Source organism: Galleria mellonella, unplaced genomic scaffold, assembly GCF_026898425.1.
Source record: "Galleria mellonella isolate WM207_F2 unplaced genomic scaffold, CSIRO_AGI_GalMel_v1 utg266, whole genome shotgun sequence".
Classification (NCBI taxonomy): domain Eukaryota; kingdom Metazoa; phylum Arthropoda; class Insecta; order Lepidoptera; family Pyralidae; genus Galleria; species Galleria mellonella.
Window position 1 is genome coordinate 3927342 of NW_026442061.1, and position 14702 is coordinate 3942043.

At 37.7% G+C, this 14702-nt stretch overlaps 1 protein-coding gene across 2 annotated transcripts in view; it reads left to right on the forward strand.

The window, feature by feature from the left end:
* Positions 1–1090, forward strand: part of LOC113514727 (uncharacterized) — a 28018-nt gene extending 26928 nt beyond the window's left edge. Inside the window, exon 9 of one of the 2 annotated variants that reach the window (XR_008252868.1) lies at positions 966–1090. Coding sequence is in view for 1 of the 2 variants with exons in the window: in XM_052895240.1 (XP_052751200.1) it covers positions 966–1038 (73 nt within the window). In the remaining variant the exon portion in view is untranslated. The remainder of the gene's footprint in view (positions 1–965) is intronic. The other variant, XM_052895240.1, reaches the window with a different exon arrangement.
* Positions 1091–14702: the final 13612 nt, after the last annotated feature.

Consider the following 14702-nt stretch of genomic DNA (forward strand, 5'->3'; position numbering starts at 1 on the left):
CAGACGTGTACACACAGCACGGTTAAAGCAGTTAGCAAACAATGTTAAATTATAAATTATATAAAGAAATTATATGAATGTGGTAAATAACAATGAAGTACATGCAAATTATAAAAATATGGACATTTCAAAAAGACTTGAATATCACAGAGTATATTGTTTTTTTTTCTTTTTTTTTTTAATGGGTGGAAATGGGATGGTAATTTCATCTGCGCTATTGATATATGCTAGTGGGACACCAGTGAGAGATGATAGGTGACGATGAAAGGCCAGGCCAGTTAGCTCATCGTGGCGAATTCTATAAGAATTAACTAAGATGTTTTCTAGGGGGAACCGCGTGGAGGTCGACCTGATAGATATTAAGAGGGCTGTTTTTTTATGGAGGATAATGGAATGGTAACCCCGAAATCACTATTGATATATGTTGGCGGGTCAGCAGTGAGAAATGATAGGTGAGAATATAAGGGCAGGTCTTTTTTTTTATAATGGGCGATGATGGAATGGTAACCCCGCCTGCGCTATCGGTATACGCTGGCGGGGCACCAGTGAAGGATGACAAATGAAGATAAGGGTAAGAAAAATACTGGGTACAGAGGAATAACACCTGAGTCCTCAGGAATGGCAACGCATGGGAGGTATCATGGGCGAACAGTATACTCTGTTATGTCCATGGTACTGCTCATGTGTATAGGCGACGGTTACCACTTTCCATCAGGTGGGCCGTCAGCTTGTTTGCCATTCTAAGTTGTATAAAACAAAAACAAAACATAAAGGCAGGTCATTTGGCCCATAGTGACCAATTGAATAGGAGTTAATCACTATGGTTTCCAGTAGGAACCACGTGGAGTTGGACCTGATAGGGTATATTGCTAGCATTGGGGCTGTTAAATCTCATTAAAAAAAAGTCCTTGGTAAAAAGGTTTAATAATGAATTAATACTTTGATAAATGTATATTTGCTTTCAGATTAGACATGCAATACGAGGTGTCGTCGGAGAAAATTGATACACCACCCGGTGAACATGGGAAACGAAATTAATTTGTAAAATTATAGAAATAACACAAATTCTTGTATTAAAATTTCAGTCACTTATAAATTAGTTTGTATGAACTTATTTCGTACTCCTAACTCCTAAAAAAGCAATTAGTAGGTACGAAATTAGTTGGTGATTCGATTAGAAATATGTTGTTTAATTCCACTATTATTAGTATGTGTGTGACTGTCGTCATTCGATGATTGACCACCACTATTACTACCAGAAGTTTTCCAACCTTCTATATTATTTACCAAAGGGAGACTTTGTACAAAAGTCGATTGCTTGGACACCTCTGTCCCATTCGTGTTTCAACCGTAAAACAGTTGTTTGCATGGCTGTGTTTCGGTTTGAAGGGTGGGATATGGCGTGAATTTACTGGGTACAGAGGAATAACACCTGAGTCTTTAAGAATGGCAACGCATGGAGGGTATCATGGGTGACACAGTATACTCTGTTATGTCCATGGTACTGCTCATGTCTATAGGCGACGGTTACCACTTTCCATCAGGTGGGCCGCCCGCTTGTTTGCCATTCTAAGTTGTATAAAAAAAAATTATAAAAAAAAATCCCATTGTCATTTTGTTCACGCATGTTTTGTGACACATGACAAGCCTCTTGGCAGGCTGATTGGCAACCGCAGCTAAGCTTTGGAGATGTTTTAAGAGGGACGCTGCTGCCCATCCCTTGCTCTCCCTTAGTCGCCTCTTACGACCCCCACGGGAAAGGAAGGGATGGCCTATTCTATGCCGGGACCATACGGCCAAGTACCTGACTGAGTAACAATAATTGTGGCTAATCCTTGTGGAATTAGTCACGATGGGCAGACCTAGATTTTTTTTTACAACTTAGAATGGCAAACAAGCTGACGGCCCACCTGATGGAAAGTGGTAACCGTCGCCTATAGACATGAGCAGTACCATGGACATAACAGAGTATACTGTTTCGCCCATGATACCCCTCATGCGTTGCCATTACTGAGGACTCAGATGTTATTCCTCTGTACCATAGATGTACTGTACTCTAGATGCTCTATCCTCGCCTATCATATTTTACTGGTGCCCCGGCAGCGTATACCGATAGCACAGGCGAGGTTACCATTCCGTTCTCACCCATTAAAACTCCAAAATTACTTGTACCAGAAAACATATAATCAAAATTCACGTCGGTAATAAATGGGGAAAGTCACTCGCAGGATTTGAGTCAAACATATAAACATTTGAAGTTAACAAAAGGTTGATTAATTTTAAACACTTCCTATTAAATGGGTTTAAAATACTCCTGTTTATATTTCATTACGCTCCCAGCTGTGCGAAGTACGCGGATGGCAAAGTAACTGCGGTGAACGGGTGACAGAATCGATTTTTATGGCTGGCTGTAACACGCTGATTTGCTTGTGTGAATAGTAGGTGGGACCAGCTCTAGTTACAGGTTACTCAATAGTTACTATATTTCATAATGTTTACCATAGTTTTTATGTATGTATGTATGTATATACATACATACATATATGTGTGTATGTGTATATATTTGTATATATATATATATGTATGTATGTGTATGTATATATTTCATATATATATTAGTATAACTACCTAATTTATTATCAATATAAGTAGTATTTATGTGTTGTATGTGTATTTCTTATGTATTATTACGTACAATTATTTCAGTACGTTGCTATAATTGTGTCACATATTTTTCATCACATCTGCCCTTCATACGCTTTCTGTTTTCACCTAATGGTTAGCCGGTAGAGAATGCCATATGGCATTAAGCTCACCACTTGTACAAAGTTTTATTGTGCAATGAAGAATGAATAAATAGAAATTAGGAAATCTTATATTAATCTATGATATTGTCTGCTTTTTTATATCACTGAGGTGGCAAACAAGCATACGGCCCACCTGATGATAAGAGGTTACCACAGTAATTTTTTTTTTATTATATTTTATTTAAATTCATTTAGCCGTTCAAGTTGCGATTAGGTTAACAATCATGGTTAATTCTTGTGGAATTCATTACGATGGTCTAACTGACCTGTCTTCATGTTCATCTCTCATCCCTCACTGGTGCCTCGCCAGTGTATACCGATAGCACAGGCGGGGTTACCATTCCATTATCAGTCATTAAAAAATACACCTAATCTTTCATTGGTCAGTAGTTCGATTCTTGCCCAATACAAATTGATTCCAAAGAATAGTTGTGCGTGGAAGAAAGTGCCTTGAAAAACGCACGGTAGAAGACCGCCACTCGTCCAGATGGTTGGGATGAAACTTTAGTTTGTGGCGGGTTGTACGGTAGTGAAAATCAGCAGCAGGTATCAATCTGAACAATTCCTCAGAACACTCCCCATGATTAATTAGGTAGAAGATGCACAGAGATGCAACATCTCTGCGCAGTTTCAGTGGGTCGAATCGGACAGAGTTGGTCTAACGGAAGGAGTTGGTACTATTTCTTAAATATGTTTGTTTGTATTGGTATAGTTATTTTCTATGTATATTATTATTGTTGTATAAGCTATTAACTGTCCACTGCTGAACATAAACCTTCGTCTAGAAGGGTTTTGTCAGTAGTTGCCATTTTTGGCAGGCAGATTGCCAAATGCAGTTTAGGTTTGTAGATGTTTTAAGAGGAACGCTGCTACCCATTCCTAACCCTCTCTTAGTGGGAGGAAAGGGATTGTTAGTAATGGAGACTAAGAATTCCATTGCTAGCAATATACCCAACCAGGTCGACCTCCTCGCGCTTCCCCCTGGAAACTATCATGGTTAATTCCTGATGAATTCATCGTGATGGGCTAACTGGCCTGTTTTCATTCTCATCTATCACCCTTCACTGGTGCTCCGCAAGCGTATACCGTTAGCGTAGGCGGGGTTACCATACTACTTTCACCCATAAAAAAATCCTTTTCTTAGTCGCCTCTTACGGAAAGGAAGACCCACGGGAAAGGAAGGGGTGGCCTATTCTATGCCGGGACCGTACGGGAATATATAATTCTGTAAAGAATTACAAATGTGTTTACAAGAATGTCGTATATGTTTTTATGCAGCTTAGTATGGCAAACAAGGTGACGGCCCGCCTGATGGAATATTTATTTATTTATTCATTAGTACAAATATGTGTACATGGCGAACTTAATGCTAAAAGCATTCTCTCCCAGTCAACCATAGGGAAGTGTCAGAAAACTCGAATGTGGTACTAGTAATTATTGATATACATATATAGTAAAACTACATATACAAACGAATAAATATATATAAATATGGTATCTGTACAAAGCCCTCGCATCAGCAGAAGAGTGGCTCAAAATGGAAAATCTTTGTGTGTATAAGTAAATTAAATATTTATTATGCAACAAAAACAAAGTAATTCTGAAGAGATTGTTTACAAAGTTAGCTACGGTTGTTTGTATAATTTATAACGTAGCCTGGTAAAAATTTAACTAATGAATAATACCGACTGGTATTAATATATCCATACCTGATATTAAAAATGTCTTCGCCAGAGGGAGACTTTGTACAAAAGTCGATTGCTTGAGCACCTCTGTCCCATTCGTGTTTCTACCGTGAAGCAGTTGTGTTCGCATGGCTGTGTTTTAGTTTGAAGGATGGGATATGGCAGTGAATTTACAGGGTACAGAGGAATAACACTTGAGTCCTCAGGAATGGCAACGCATGGGAGGTATCATGGGCGAAACAGTATACTCTGTTATGTCCATGGTACTGCTCATGTCTATAGTCGACTGTTACCGCTTTCCATCATTTGGGATGTCAGCTTGTTTGCCATTCTAAGTTGTATAAAAAAAAGACAATGTCTGTACATTGAAGATATTTATTTTTATATAAGTGATTTATTTTTATATGAGTGTATTTCAATACGAGCAATAGATGCCAAAACAATATTTTTTAGATTTTTTTTGTTTGTCTTTATGTTTGTTTTGTTAACACGCAAAAATTACTGCACCAAATTGTATGCAGTTTTAACAGTTGTGTTCCTAAAGGTGTAAATTGAAATTGAAAATTTGGTATATGTTTTATTTTGATATGTCGTCTAGAATGAATGCTATATTTAATATATATATATATACATATATATATATATATATACATACATATATGTATATACATATATATATATGTTTGTCATAAGACGAATTGTTTACGTTGTAACTCAGTGGCGCCATCTTAGCTAAAGTTTGTGTAAGGTTCCCTATATTTTTACGTAACAAAGGGTTACTGTTAGAGGGTCACTAGCCATATCGATCACGTAGCCGTAACACGGCGGACAAACAGACCGTCAGACAATCCATCTTAGTGGACGAGAAAGTGCTCTTGTGATAGTCGAGTTTAGACATGGGGTGATGTAGGGATGCGTGACCGTCGCCGAGGGACATTGTTCAACCTTTCAAGTTTTATTTAGTTTTTAAATGATTTCATAGATTTATTTTACACTTTATTGCACTAAAAATGTGTAAAAGAAGCGAATATAATATTGACAGGTTGGCAATACAATCACAAAAATGAGACAAGAAAAATGTTACACTAGTGTGCATATAATGTAAATGTGTGCACGTGACAGTTCTAAATTTAAATGGATTTTTTTTTATTTGTGAAGATGAAATGGTAACCCTGTCTGCACTATCGGTATACTGGCATGTCCATGGTACTGCTCATGTCTATAGGCGACGGTTACCACTTTCTATCAGGTGGGCCGTCAGCTTGTTTGCCATTCTAAGTTGTATAAAAAAAAAAGAAAAAAAACAAAATACCACGTTACTGAAATACGTTTTGACCAGATATAAAACTTTTAATCGAATGATGATCGATAGTTATTTTTTTCTGTATAATCTAAGGAACCTTCTAATGGAAGTATTGCTCTAACAATGCCTTTCTAGAAGGATCGATGTCAGGAATCCTATCGGTTAAATAAACTACAGGATTAGTTTCGGGTGAGCGACGAGTAGACATTGCTATCATCGCCACTGATTGTCTCCGATGACTTAAAATTATAGATCAACTAGTTCTTACCGGGGGGAAAGGGGTTGTTATTTTATGTGATGGAGACGGAATCCCATTGCTAGCAATATACCCAACCAGGTCGACCTCCTCGCGGTTCCCCCTAGAAACTATCATGGTTAATTCATGATGAATTTGTAATGTAATATAATTTAAAGTGTAAAGAATAGTCACATAGAAATGTTATCAGAATCGGTTTTACTAAACCGATAAAGTACTCTTTAGTTTCGAATCGAAATAAAAAAAATAAATAAATAAAAAAACTGGTTTTCACACAATTGTAGTCTCTTTTTTTATTGGAACGCAATATTAAATTAGTAAAACTAAATGACTTGAATATATAATATGAATGGTAATTTTTTTTGCAACTAAGAATGGCAAACAAGCTGATGACCAACCTGATGGAAAGTGGTAACCGTCGCCTATAGATATGAGCAGTAAGTACCATGGACATAACAGAGTATACTGTTTCGCCCATGATACCCCCCACGCGTTGCCATTCCTGAGGACTCAGATGTTATTCCTCAGTACCCTGTAAATTCACTGCCATATCCCACCCTTCAAATCGAAACACAGCCATGCAAACAACTGCTTCACGGTAGAAACACGAATGGGACAGAGGTGTCCAAGCAAACGACTTGTACAAAGTCTCCCTCTGGTAATAAAATGATTTGTTTGAAAATGTCGTCGTATAAAAAATTCCGACCGATATATATATATATATAAATGTATAAAACGTATAAATAAAAATTTCATTAGTCATACAGTAAATCATTTCGAGTCCATTATTGTAATGTGTACGAAGGGTCAAACTTTGTAACGGTGCGCAGGTCAGTTGCTGCTGGTCAGTGAACCTTAAAGGTCCTTACCCTCCATTATAATTTATGACTTCTGATATCTGAATACATACATATTGAATGGTGTATAATATGGACAAGAGGATATAGGCAGCGGTGATATTTTAAAGTCAAAAGAAAGACTTTTAAAAACCCCTTTCTTCACGATAGTTCTGTATATATTAACCGACCTTCAAGAAAAGAGTATATTCCTTTTTAAAAGGCTGGCAGCACACCTGCAATGCCGCTGGTGTTGTGGGTGACCATGGGCGGCGGTAGTCACTTACCATCAGGTGAGCTGCATGCTCGTTTGCCCCCTGTGTTGTAAAAAAAAACCGAGTTCTAAAAGAAGGTGGAACTGTTAGACTGTGCTTATTTTTATTTCTGTGTAACTTATGCGATGCTTTTGCCTAGATTTAATAGTGGATAACAAATAAACGACTAAGTTGATAATGGTAGTGGGATTGATCTGATATTTCTACCTCTAATACCAAAATGTTAGGAAGAAAGGGATTGTTAGTAATGGAGATTGAGAATCCCATTGCTAACAATATACTCAACCAGGTCGACCTCCTTGCAGTTCTTCTAGGAAACTATCATGGTTAATTCCTGATGAATTCATCATGATGGGCCAACTGGCCTGTTTTCATTCTCATCTATCATCCTTCACTGGTGCTCCGCCAGCGTATTCCGTTAGCGCAGGCGGGGTTACCGTACCATTTTCACCCATCAAAAATAAAATATCAAAATGTTAGGTTAAAGTATGACATAGGCTAGCCTCTTGTTTTGTTGGAATAATGGACAATAATTCGTAATAATGCTCATCCATACTGAACGATTACGATTTATACCAGAGTATAGACAAAATGTTTTAAAATATATTTAAATTATTTTGTTCTAAGCTCAGAGCAGCGATTTTATAATTTGCCTGATCGCCTTTAGAGGTGAACGTGTGTGGGCGTAATAACGGTCGGGCATTAAGGGCTAATATTCGACAATAGTGGTCAATGTACAAATGTTGGCAGTCACACACATACTAATGGCAATGGAATTAAACAAAATAGTTCTAATCAAATTTTAAAAATAGAAAACTGAGACTCTGCCTCATTATCATCTTCATCACCGTCGGTCATCATCATTATTTCATTTATAATCAGTTAAAAACATAAGCCTCACAACTACATAGACACGCGCTATATTCGTATATTCCAAATTGCTCCCAAATCCAACGCGAGCCGGGATGGGCGGTGCAGAAAAAAATGGCTCGTAAAATATAAAACGTAAAAGCTGGAACAGATCGCTCGCGATTGTATTTGCATGATTATGCGCATATGCTATTATACATCGCATTATAATATAATAACGCCAGCGTAACGACCTGTCGTTATTGGACGTGACGCTATTGATATTTTAATGGACATTTACGAAAATTTACGGTTATACCAAAATTTGTGAAACTATTTGCTTTTAAATTTGCAATACAATTTATATAGAATAGAACAGGCTGTCTTGTTCTATGTCCTGTGACAGAACAGAACAGAACAGAACGGAACGGAATAGAACGGAACGGAATAGAACGGAACGGAATAGAACGGAACGGAACGGAACGGAACGGAACAGAACGGAACGGAACAGAACAGTTCTCAGCCAGTCCTTCTCTTAACAAAATATAACAAAAATGCAAAAGGTTACAACTGTATTCGTTTTGTTTATTTATTTATCCAAAGTACAAAACACATTGTATAGGATAGGATTTTTTTGATGTGTGAAAATAGTATGGTAACTCCGCGTGCGCTAATGGGATACGCTGACGGAGCATCAGTGAAGGGTGATAGATGAGAATGAAAATAGGCCAGTTAGCCCATCATGATGAATTCTTTAGAAATTAACTATGATAGTTTCCAGGGGGAACCGCGAGGAGGTCGACCTGGTTGGGTATATTGCTAGCAATGGGATTCTCATCCTCCGTTACTAACTACCCCTTTCCCCCTATAGGATAGGATTACGATTATATAGGACGTTAGAATGCTCTTAAATTATCGGTGGTTTATTGAAAAATAATGTTTAACGACTATGGCAGAATAGCAGAGGCGATGGGACTGCCATCACTGAACTATCGGATTGGTAACCGCAGTTAGACATCGATGTTACTGCCCATCCCCTTAATCATAAAGTTCACTTAGACGCCTCTTACGACACCCACGGGAAAGGAAAAGGTCGTCTACTCCATGCCGGGATCACACTGCATTAATTCCATCAACCAACCATATAATAATCCATTATTCCATAACCTTCCATGTTGTAATGGTAACAAACAGAAATATTAATGTACATATCGAGAGAGCATCAATATTTATATGACAAATAAACGAGATAATATATATGATGGCTCGATACAATATTTGCACGTCGCAGTGATATGTGGCGCTATATTATTTGAAGACGCTTCCTGTGACCCGCGATTTTTCTCTAACACACAACTAGGGTGGGTACGTTTCATGTAATTTTAAAGAATATGGCGTAACAGTTTAGTATAGTGGTATATATTAGTATAGAAATTCACGTTCAATTGTTTTAGTAAATTTTTTTTATAGTTTTAATATTCAATATGATGCCTGCGGCCACTTTCTACCATCGTACGGCTCGGCATCGGCTGGGAGTTCACCCTCATACCTTACAGCCTAAATGGTCGCGTACAACGCGGTTTCAGAGATGTTTTCTCCCACGAACACTCAGGTTATGGAATGAGCTCCCTGCCGAGGTTTTCTCAAGAGACTACAGTATGGGGTTCTTCAAAAGAGGGGTAAAGAGGTTTCTTCAGGGTCGGCAACGCGCGCGTAATACCTCTGGTATTTCAGGCGTTCATAGGCTACGGTAACCGCTTACTATCAGGTGGACCGTATGCTTGTTTGCCACCTCAGTGGGGTAAAAAAAAGTTTATCATTGTTAACTTTAACTGCATCTCAAACCAGAGGGAGACTTTGTACAAAAGTCGATTGCTTGGGTACTTCTGTCTTATTCGTGTTTCTACCGTGAAGCAGTTGTGTTTGCATGGCTGTGTTTCGGTTTGAAGGGTGGGATATGGTGTGAATTTACAGGGTAAAGAGGAATAACACTTGAGTCCTCAGGAATGGCAACGCATGAGGGGTATCATGGGTGAAACAGTATACTCTGTTATGTTCATGTTACAGCTCATGTCTATAGGCGACGGTTACCACTTTCCATCAGCTGGGCCGTCAACTTGTTTGCCACTCTAAGTTGTATAAAAAAAAATGCATGTTGTGTTAATACGTTTTAGGCTATCAATCTTGTCCAATGTGTTGTCTGTCTATAATTAACTATGTACATTTTTTATTGTTATATGTTGTGTTTTCTAAATAAAATAAAAATAAAAAAGAAATAAAAAACAGTTTAGTAATTTCTAAATAATAATATCACCTACCTTATAAGAATATTTAAAAATGAAAACAATATTAAATTAATAATAGGGAAAATTGTTCAGACACCTTTCAGAATTTAAATCATTTTTATTCAAATACATTTGTTTACGAGCGCTTTTGAATCGTCATTTTCTAACTTTACTGCAGGGTTTGGAAAGCTGTTATTTGTTGAGAAGAGCCCGCAAGAAACTCAACTGTTATTTTTTTAAACCTTTGTTAACATATACATATATTATAAGTACACACACACACACACACACACACACACTTTTTATGATTAGTTAAACCTTTAAAGCGTATACATATGCTGTATAATAATGTAACAAAGAAACTCACGTTTAATTTCATAAATAGATATACATTGCATCGCTATTTCTTGATATCCTCATGGTATCTATTCTAAGAGCCAACTACGGCTAAGGAAAGGAAGGTGATCGCATCATATCTATTTTTATTTCTTTCTTACCTATATTATTACACTTAGATATTGAAAATTTGCAAATTTGGAAATTGAACAATTTGCAGTTAAAACGCATAAAATACTATGTAAATTTAGTGGAATTGTAAAATTTAAAATCCACATACGAAAGGTATAAGAAGGTCACCCTACGAGGTGATGACGTCACGTAGAGTGTAACATCAAGATGGTACGTGCTCAATACATCCCTATGATTTGCAGAAACAAATGCACTGCGCTGTCCGGTGCTGCCATATGCAATTTTTGTTTCTCCCCAAATTTCAAATGTTTTTTCTTCAAAATGATACTATTTCCTTTACTTTTACGTATCCATTAGCAATATTTTGTTCGTTTTCGCTACATTTCTAGGTTTTACCAAAAAACTATAAATTCCGGGTTAAAAACAGCCGCCCTTTCTCTCGCTGACCATAATGTTACCATACTGCCTTTATTGTTTTTATGATATTATATTATTATATACACGTTTACAAATACGTATTAGAAGTCTGAAATCTCTGATCTGAATCGACTTCAGAAACAAAAACGGTTTTCAATTCGTTTGTATTTTTTTATGTTTGTTACTTCGTAACTCCGACCGTTCTAAATCGATTTGGAAAATTATTTTTTATCTGAAGGGATATACTTACAGATAAGTCTCATTGACTTTTTTTTCAAAATCAGTTTAACAGTTCAGTTTTTAGATGAAAATAACTGGGTTTGCCACAATTGAAGTCAGTTCTTATTGTGGTAAACAACACATATTAAAATGCGAGTAAAGTCTATATCGGCTTTACTCACATTTAAATATTTGTATTACCCAAACATATTTTCGCGATTTCATTTGTATCTAAAAATTTCTCTATTTTTTTTTATTGGTGAGAATGCAACAGTAACTCTGTCTGTGCCATCGATATACGCCAGCGGGGCACCAGTGAGAGATGATAGGTGAAGCAAAACAAAGTCAGTTGGTCGTGACGAATTCTACAAGATTTAACCACGATGATTTCCAGGGGGAGCTGCGTGGAAATCGACCTGATAGTGTATATTGCTAGCAATATACACAGCCCTATGGCTGATGAATGAAGTCTTCATTACTAACAATCCCTCTCGTCCCTCTCCATCTATTCAATTTCTCAAAAAGATTTTTTTACCTAAAAATGCGTAGAAAATGTGTAATCTAGCAACACTGGCGTGTCGTATCTCGGCTAGTTTCTTATAACAATGTCTTGATTCCCACTTAGGTATATTTTCTGCTTTACTTCCTTCTTTTGCAGATAAAAGCTCGTATTTCAATGTGCTCATGATAAAGTGACATGTTCAGGCCCTTTTTTACCCGATTTCTAAAGATAAAGAGGTTATCTATCTAACATTTTATGGGCCTTATTTACGTTGTGCGATGTACTCGTATTTGGATATTTGGTGCAATATTTAGCGTAGGGAGGGGAGAGATTGTTGGTATCAGAGTCGTTACTTCCCATTGCTAGTAATGCAGACAGGACGACCTCTACATGTCCTCCCTCTCCTTAGAATTATCCTGTTTAATTAGATACCAGTGTATTTGCCACGAAGGGGCAAATAATCTGACTTTATCCTCGCCGATCCATCCTCCACAGGGCTCGCCTAATTTTTTTTTCTTTTTTAATGGATGATAATGGAATGGTAACCCCGCCCGCGCTATTGATATACACCGGCGGGGCACCAGTGAAGGATGATAGGTGAGGATGAAGTAGGTCAGTTAGCCTATCGTGACGGATTCAACAAGAATTGTTCACGATGGTTTCCAGGGGAACCACGTGGAGGTCGACCTAATAAGGCATATTGCTAGCAAACTCCATTGCCAACAATCCCTTTCTCCCCGGCTCGCCTCATTGTATGCCGTTATCATAGGTAGGTAGGATACGTTAGCACAATTCCATCTTGATCTATTAAAAAAAAAAAACAAAAAAGTAAAAGCTAATATGGATAACATAAATAGCTTTTTGGCTGTTTCTTGAAAGCCTGTATTTCAGAAGCAGGAGAACCAATGAAATGGACTACTCTGGATAGCATGTCAAGATGAAACATTCACCAGTTTTTAAGTTCCTCCTCCTTAAGATCCTCAGGAATAGAACTGTGAAAACCGTATCCAATTTCGTGTAGTAGTTTCTGCGTGATGCTGGAACAAACATACAGACAGTCAGACAAGTTTTTAAAAATTGTTGTTGACATCTATTGATTTTATTAAGACCCTTCATATATATATTTTTTAAATAACTTCCATGTACATATAATCTTGCTTATCCTGAATGGCAATGGGCTGGTCATAGAGCTCGAAGAACCGATAACCGATGGGGAGAAAGGTTCTTGAGTGGCGACCCCGTACGGGCAAACGCAGTGTAGGACGACCCCCCACTAGATGGAGTGACGACTTGGAATGCACTGCAAGGAGTCAGTGGATGCAGGTGGCTAAGGATCGTTCTTTATGGCAGTCTATTGGGGAGGCTTATGTCCAGCAGTGGACGGGCAATGGCTGAAATGATGATGATGATGTTGACAGATAATCTATTTTTTTTATATTATCTATGAGATGTTATTACATTCTCACAATACTGTTACTGCTACTCGTGTGAATGTGTCTCCCTCTGGTGTCAAGAGTTTCCAGACCGCCTCCGTTATACACGAAGGCCTCTAATGTGGCTTCCTGTTATAAAGTCGACGTCTGGTCCGTATAAAGCCAGCGACAATTTTATAAATGATCCAAACATGATTTTAAATTTAAAAGCTTATAAATTTGCTGTAAATTATAAGTTGGGATTCGATCTTGAGACACTTGAACCTCAGTTAAGTGTTGTTTGATTGTGTTAACTATAAGAGATTAGGGGGAAGGGATTGTTAGTAACGGAGACTGAGAATCCCATTGCTAGCAACATACCCAACCAGGTCGACCTCCTCGCAGTTCCCCTAGAAACTATCATGGTTAATTCCTGATGAATTCATCATGATGGGCTAACTGGCCTGTTTTCATTCTCATCTATCACCCTTAACTGGTGCTCCGCCAGCGTGTCCCGTTAGCGCAGGCGGGGTTACCATACCATTTTCACCCATCAAAAAAAAACTATATAAGATTTAGTTATAAACTCATTTTTTGCACAGTGGAACGAAAATGGAGGCAACGAAAAATCTTTTGTTGGTGGAACGTCGAAAATAACATATAAAACGTGATTGTTGTGGGCAAATTGTATGTATTCAGAGTCGTGTGCATACACACACACCTAGCACTGTAGCAATGGTCCGACGGGCGGATGTGACGTCATAAACAACCATAACTCTCGCGGAAGGCTGCCACGCCGAGAGCAACTGATAAACTTGCAACGAGCGAAGCTTTTTACGTAGTTACGCTGTAAAAGAATAATGAAAAATTCGAGTAAATATTTTCTCTTCGATTCAATTACCTACTTTGTGTATTCTTAAATTTTGCCCTGAATTTTGGTATAAAGTTTTCAGTTTCAGCGAGGTGCAAGGGGTGCGTCGGTGATTATGTTTGTACAGAGATCTAGCTGTTTACCGCGGCTTCGCCTGCGCGCACCTTATAGTGTTTTAAACTTGTGTTTGTATTTCTGATTTCAAGTTTATAATATTATATATATATATACATAACAGAGTATACTGTTTCGCCCAAGATACCCCCCATGCGTTGCCATTCCTGAGGACTCAGGTGTTATTCCTCTGTACCCTGTAAATTCACGCCATATCCCACCCTTCAAATCGAAACACAGCCATGCAAACACAACTGCTTCACGGTTGAAACACGAATGGGACAGAGGTACCCAAGCAATCGACTTTTGTACAAAGTCTCCCTCTGGTATATTATTATTTTTATTGTGTATATTATTTTTGAATTACTCTATTAATTTAATATTATTTGTTACGTAGCACCGT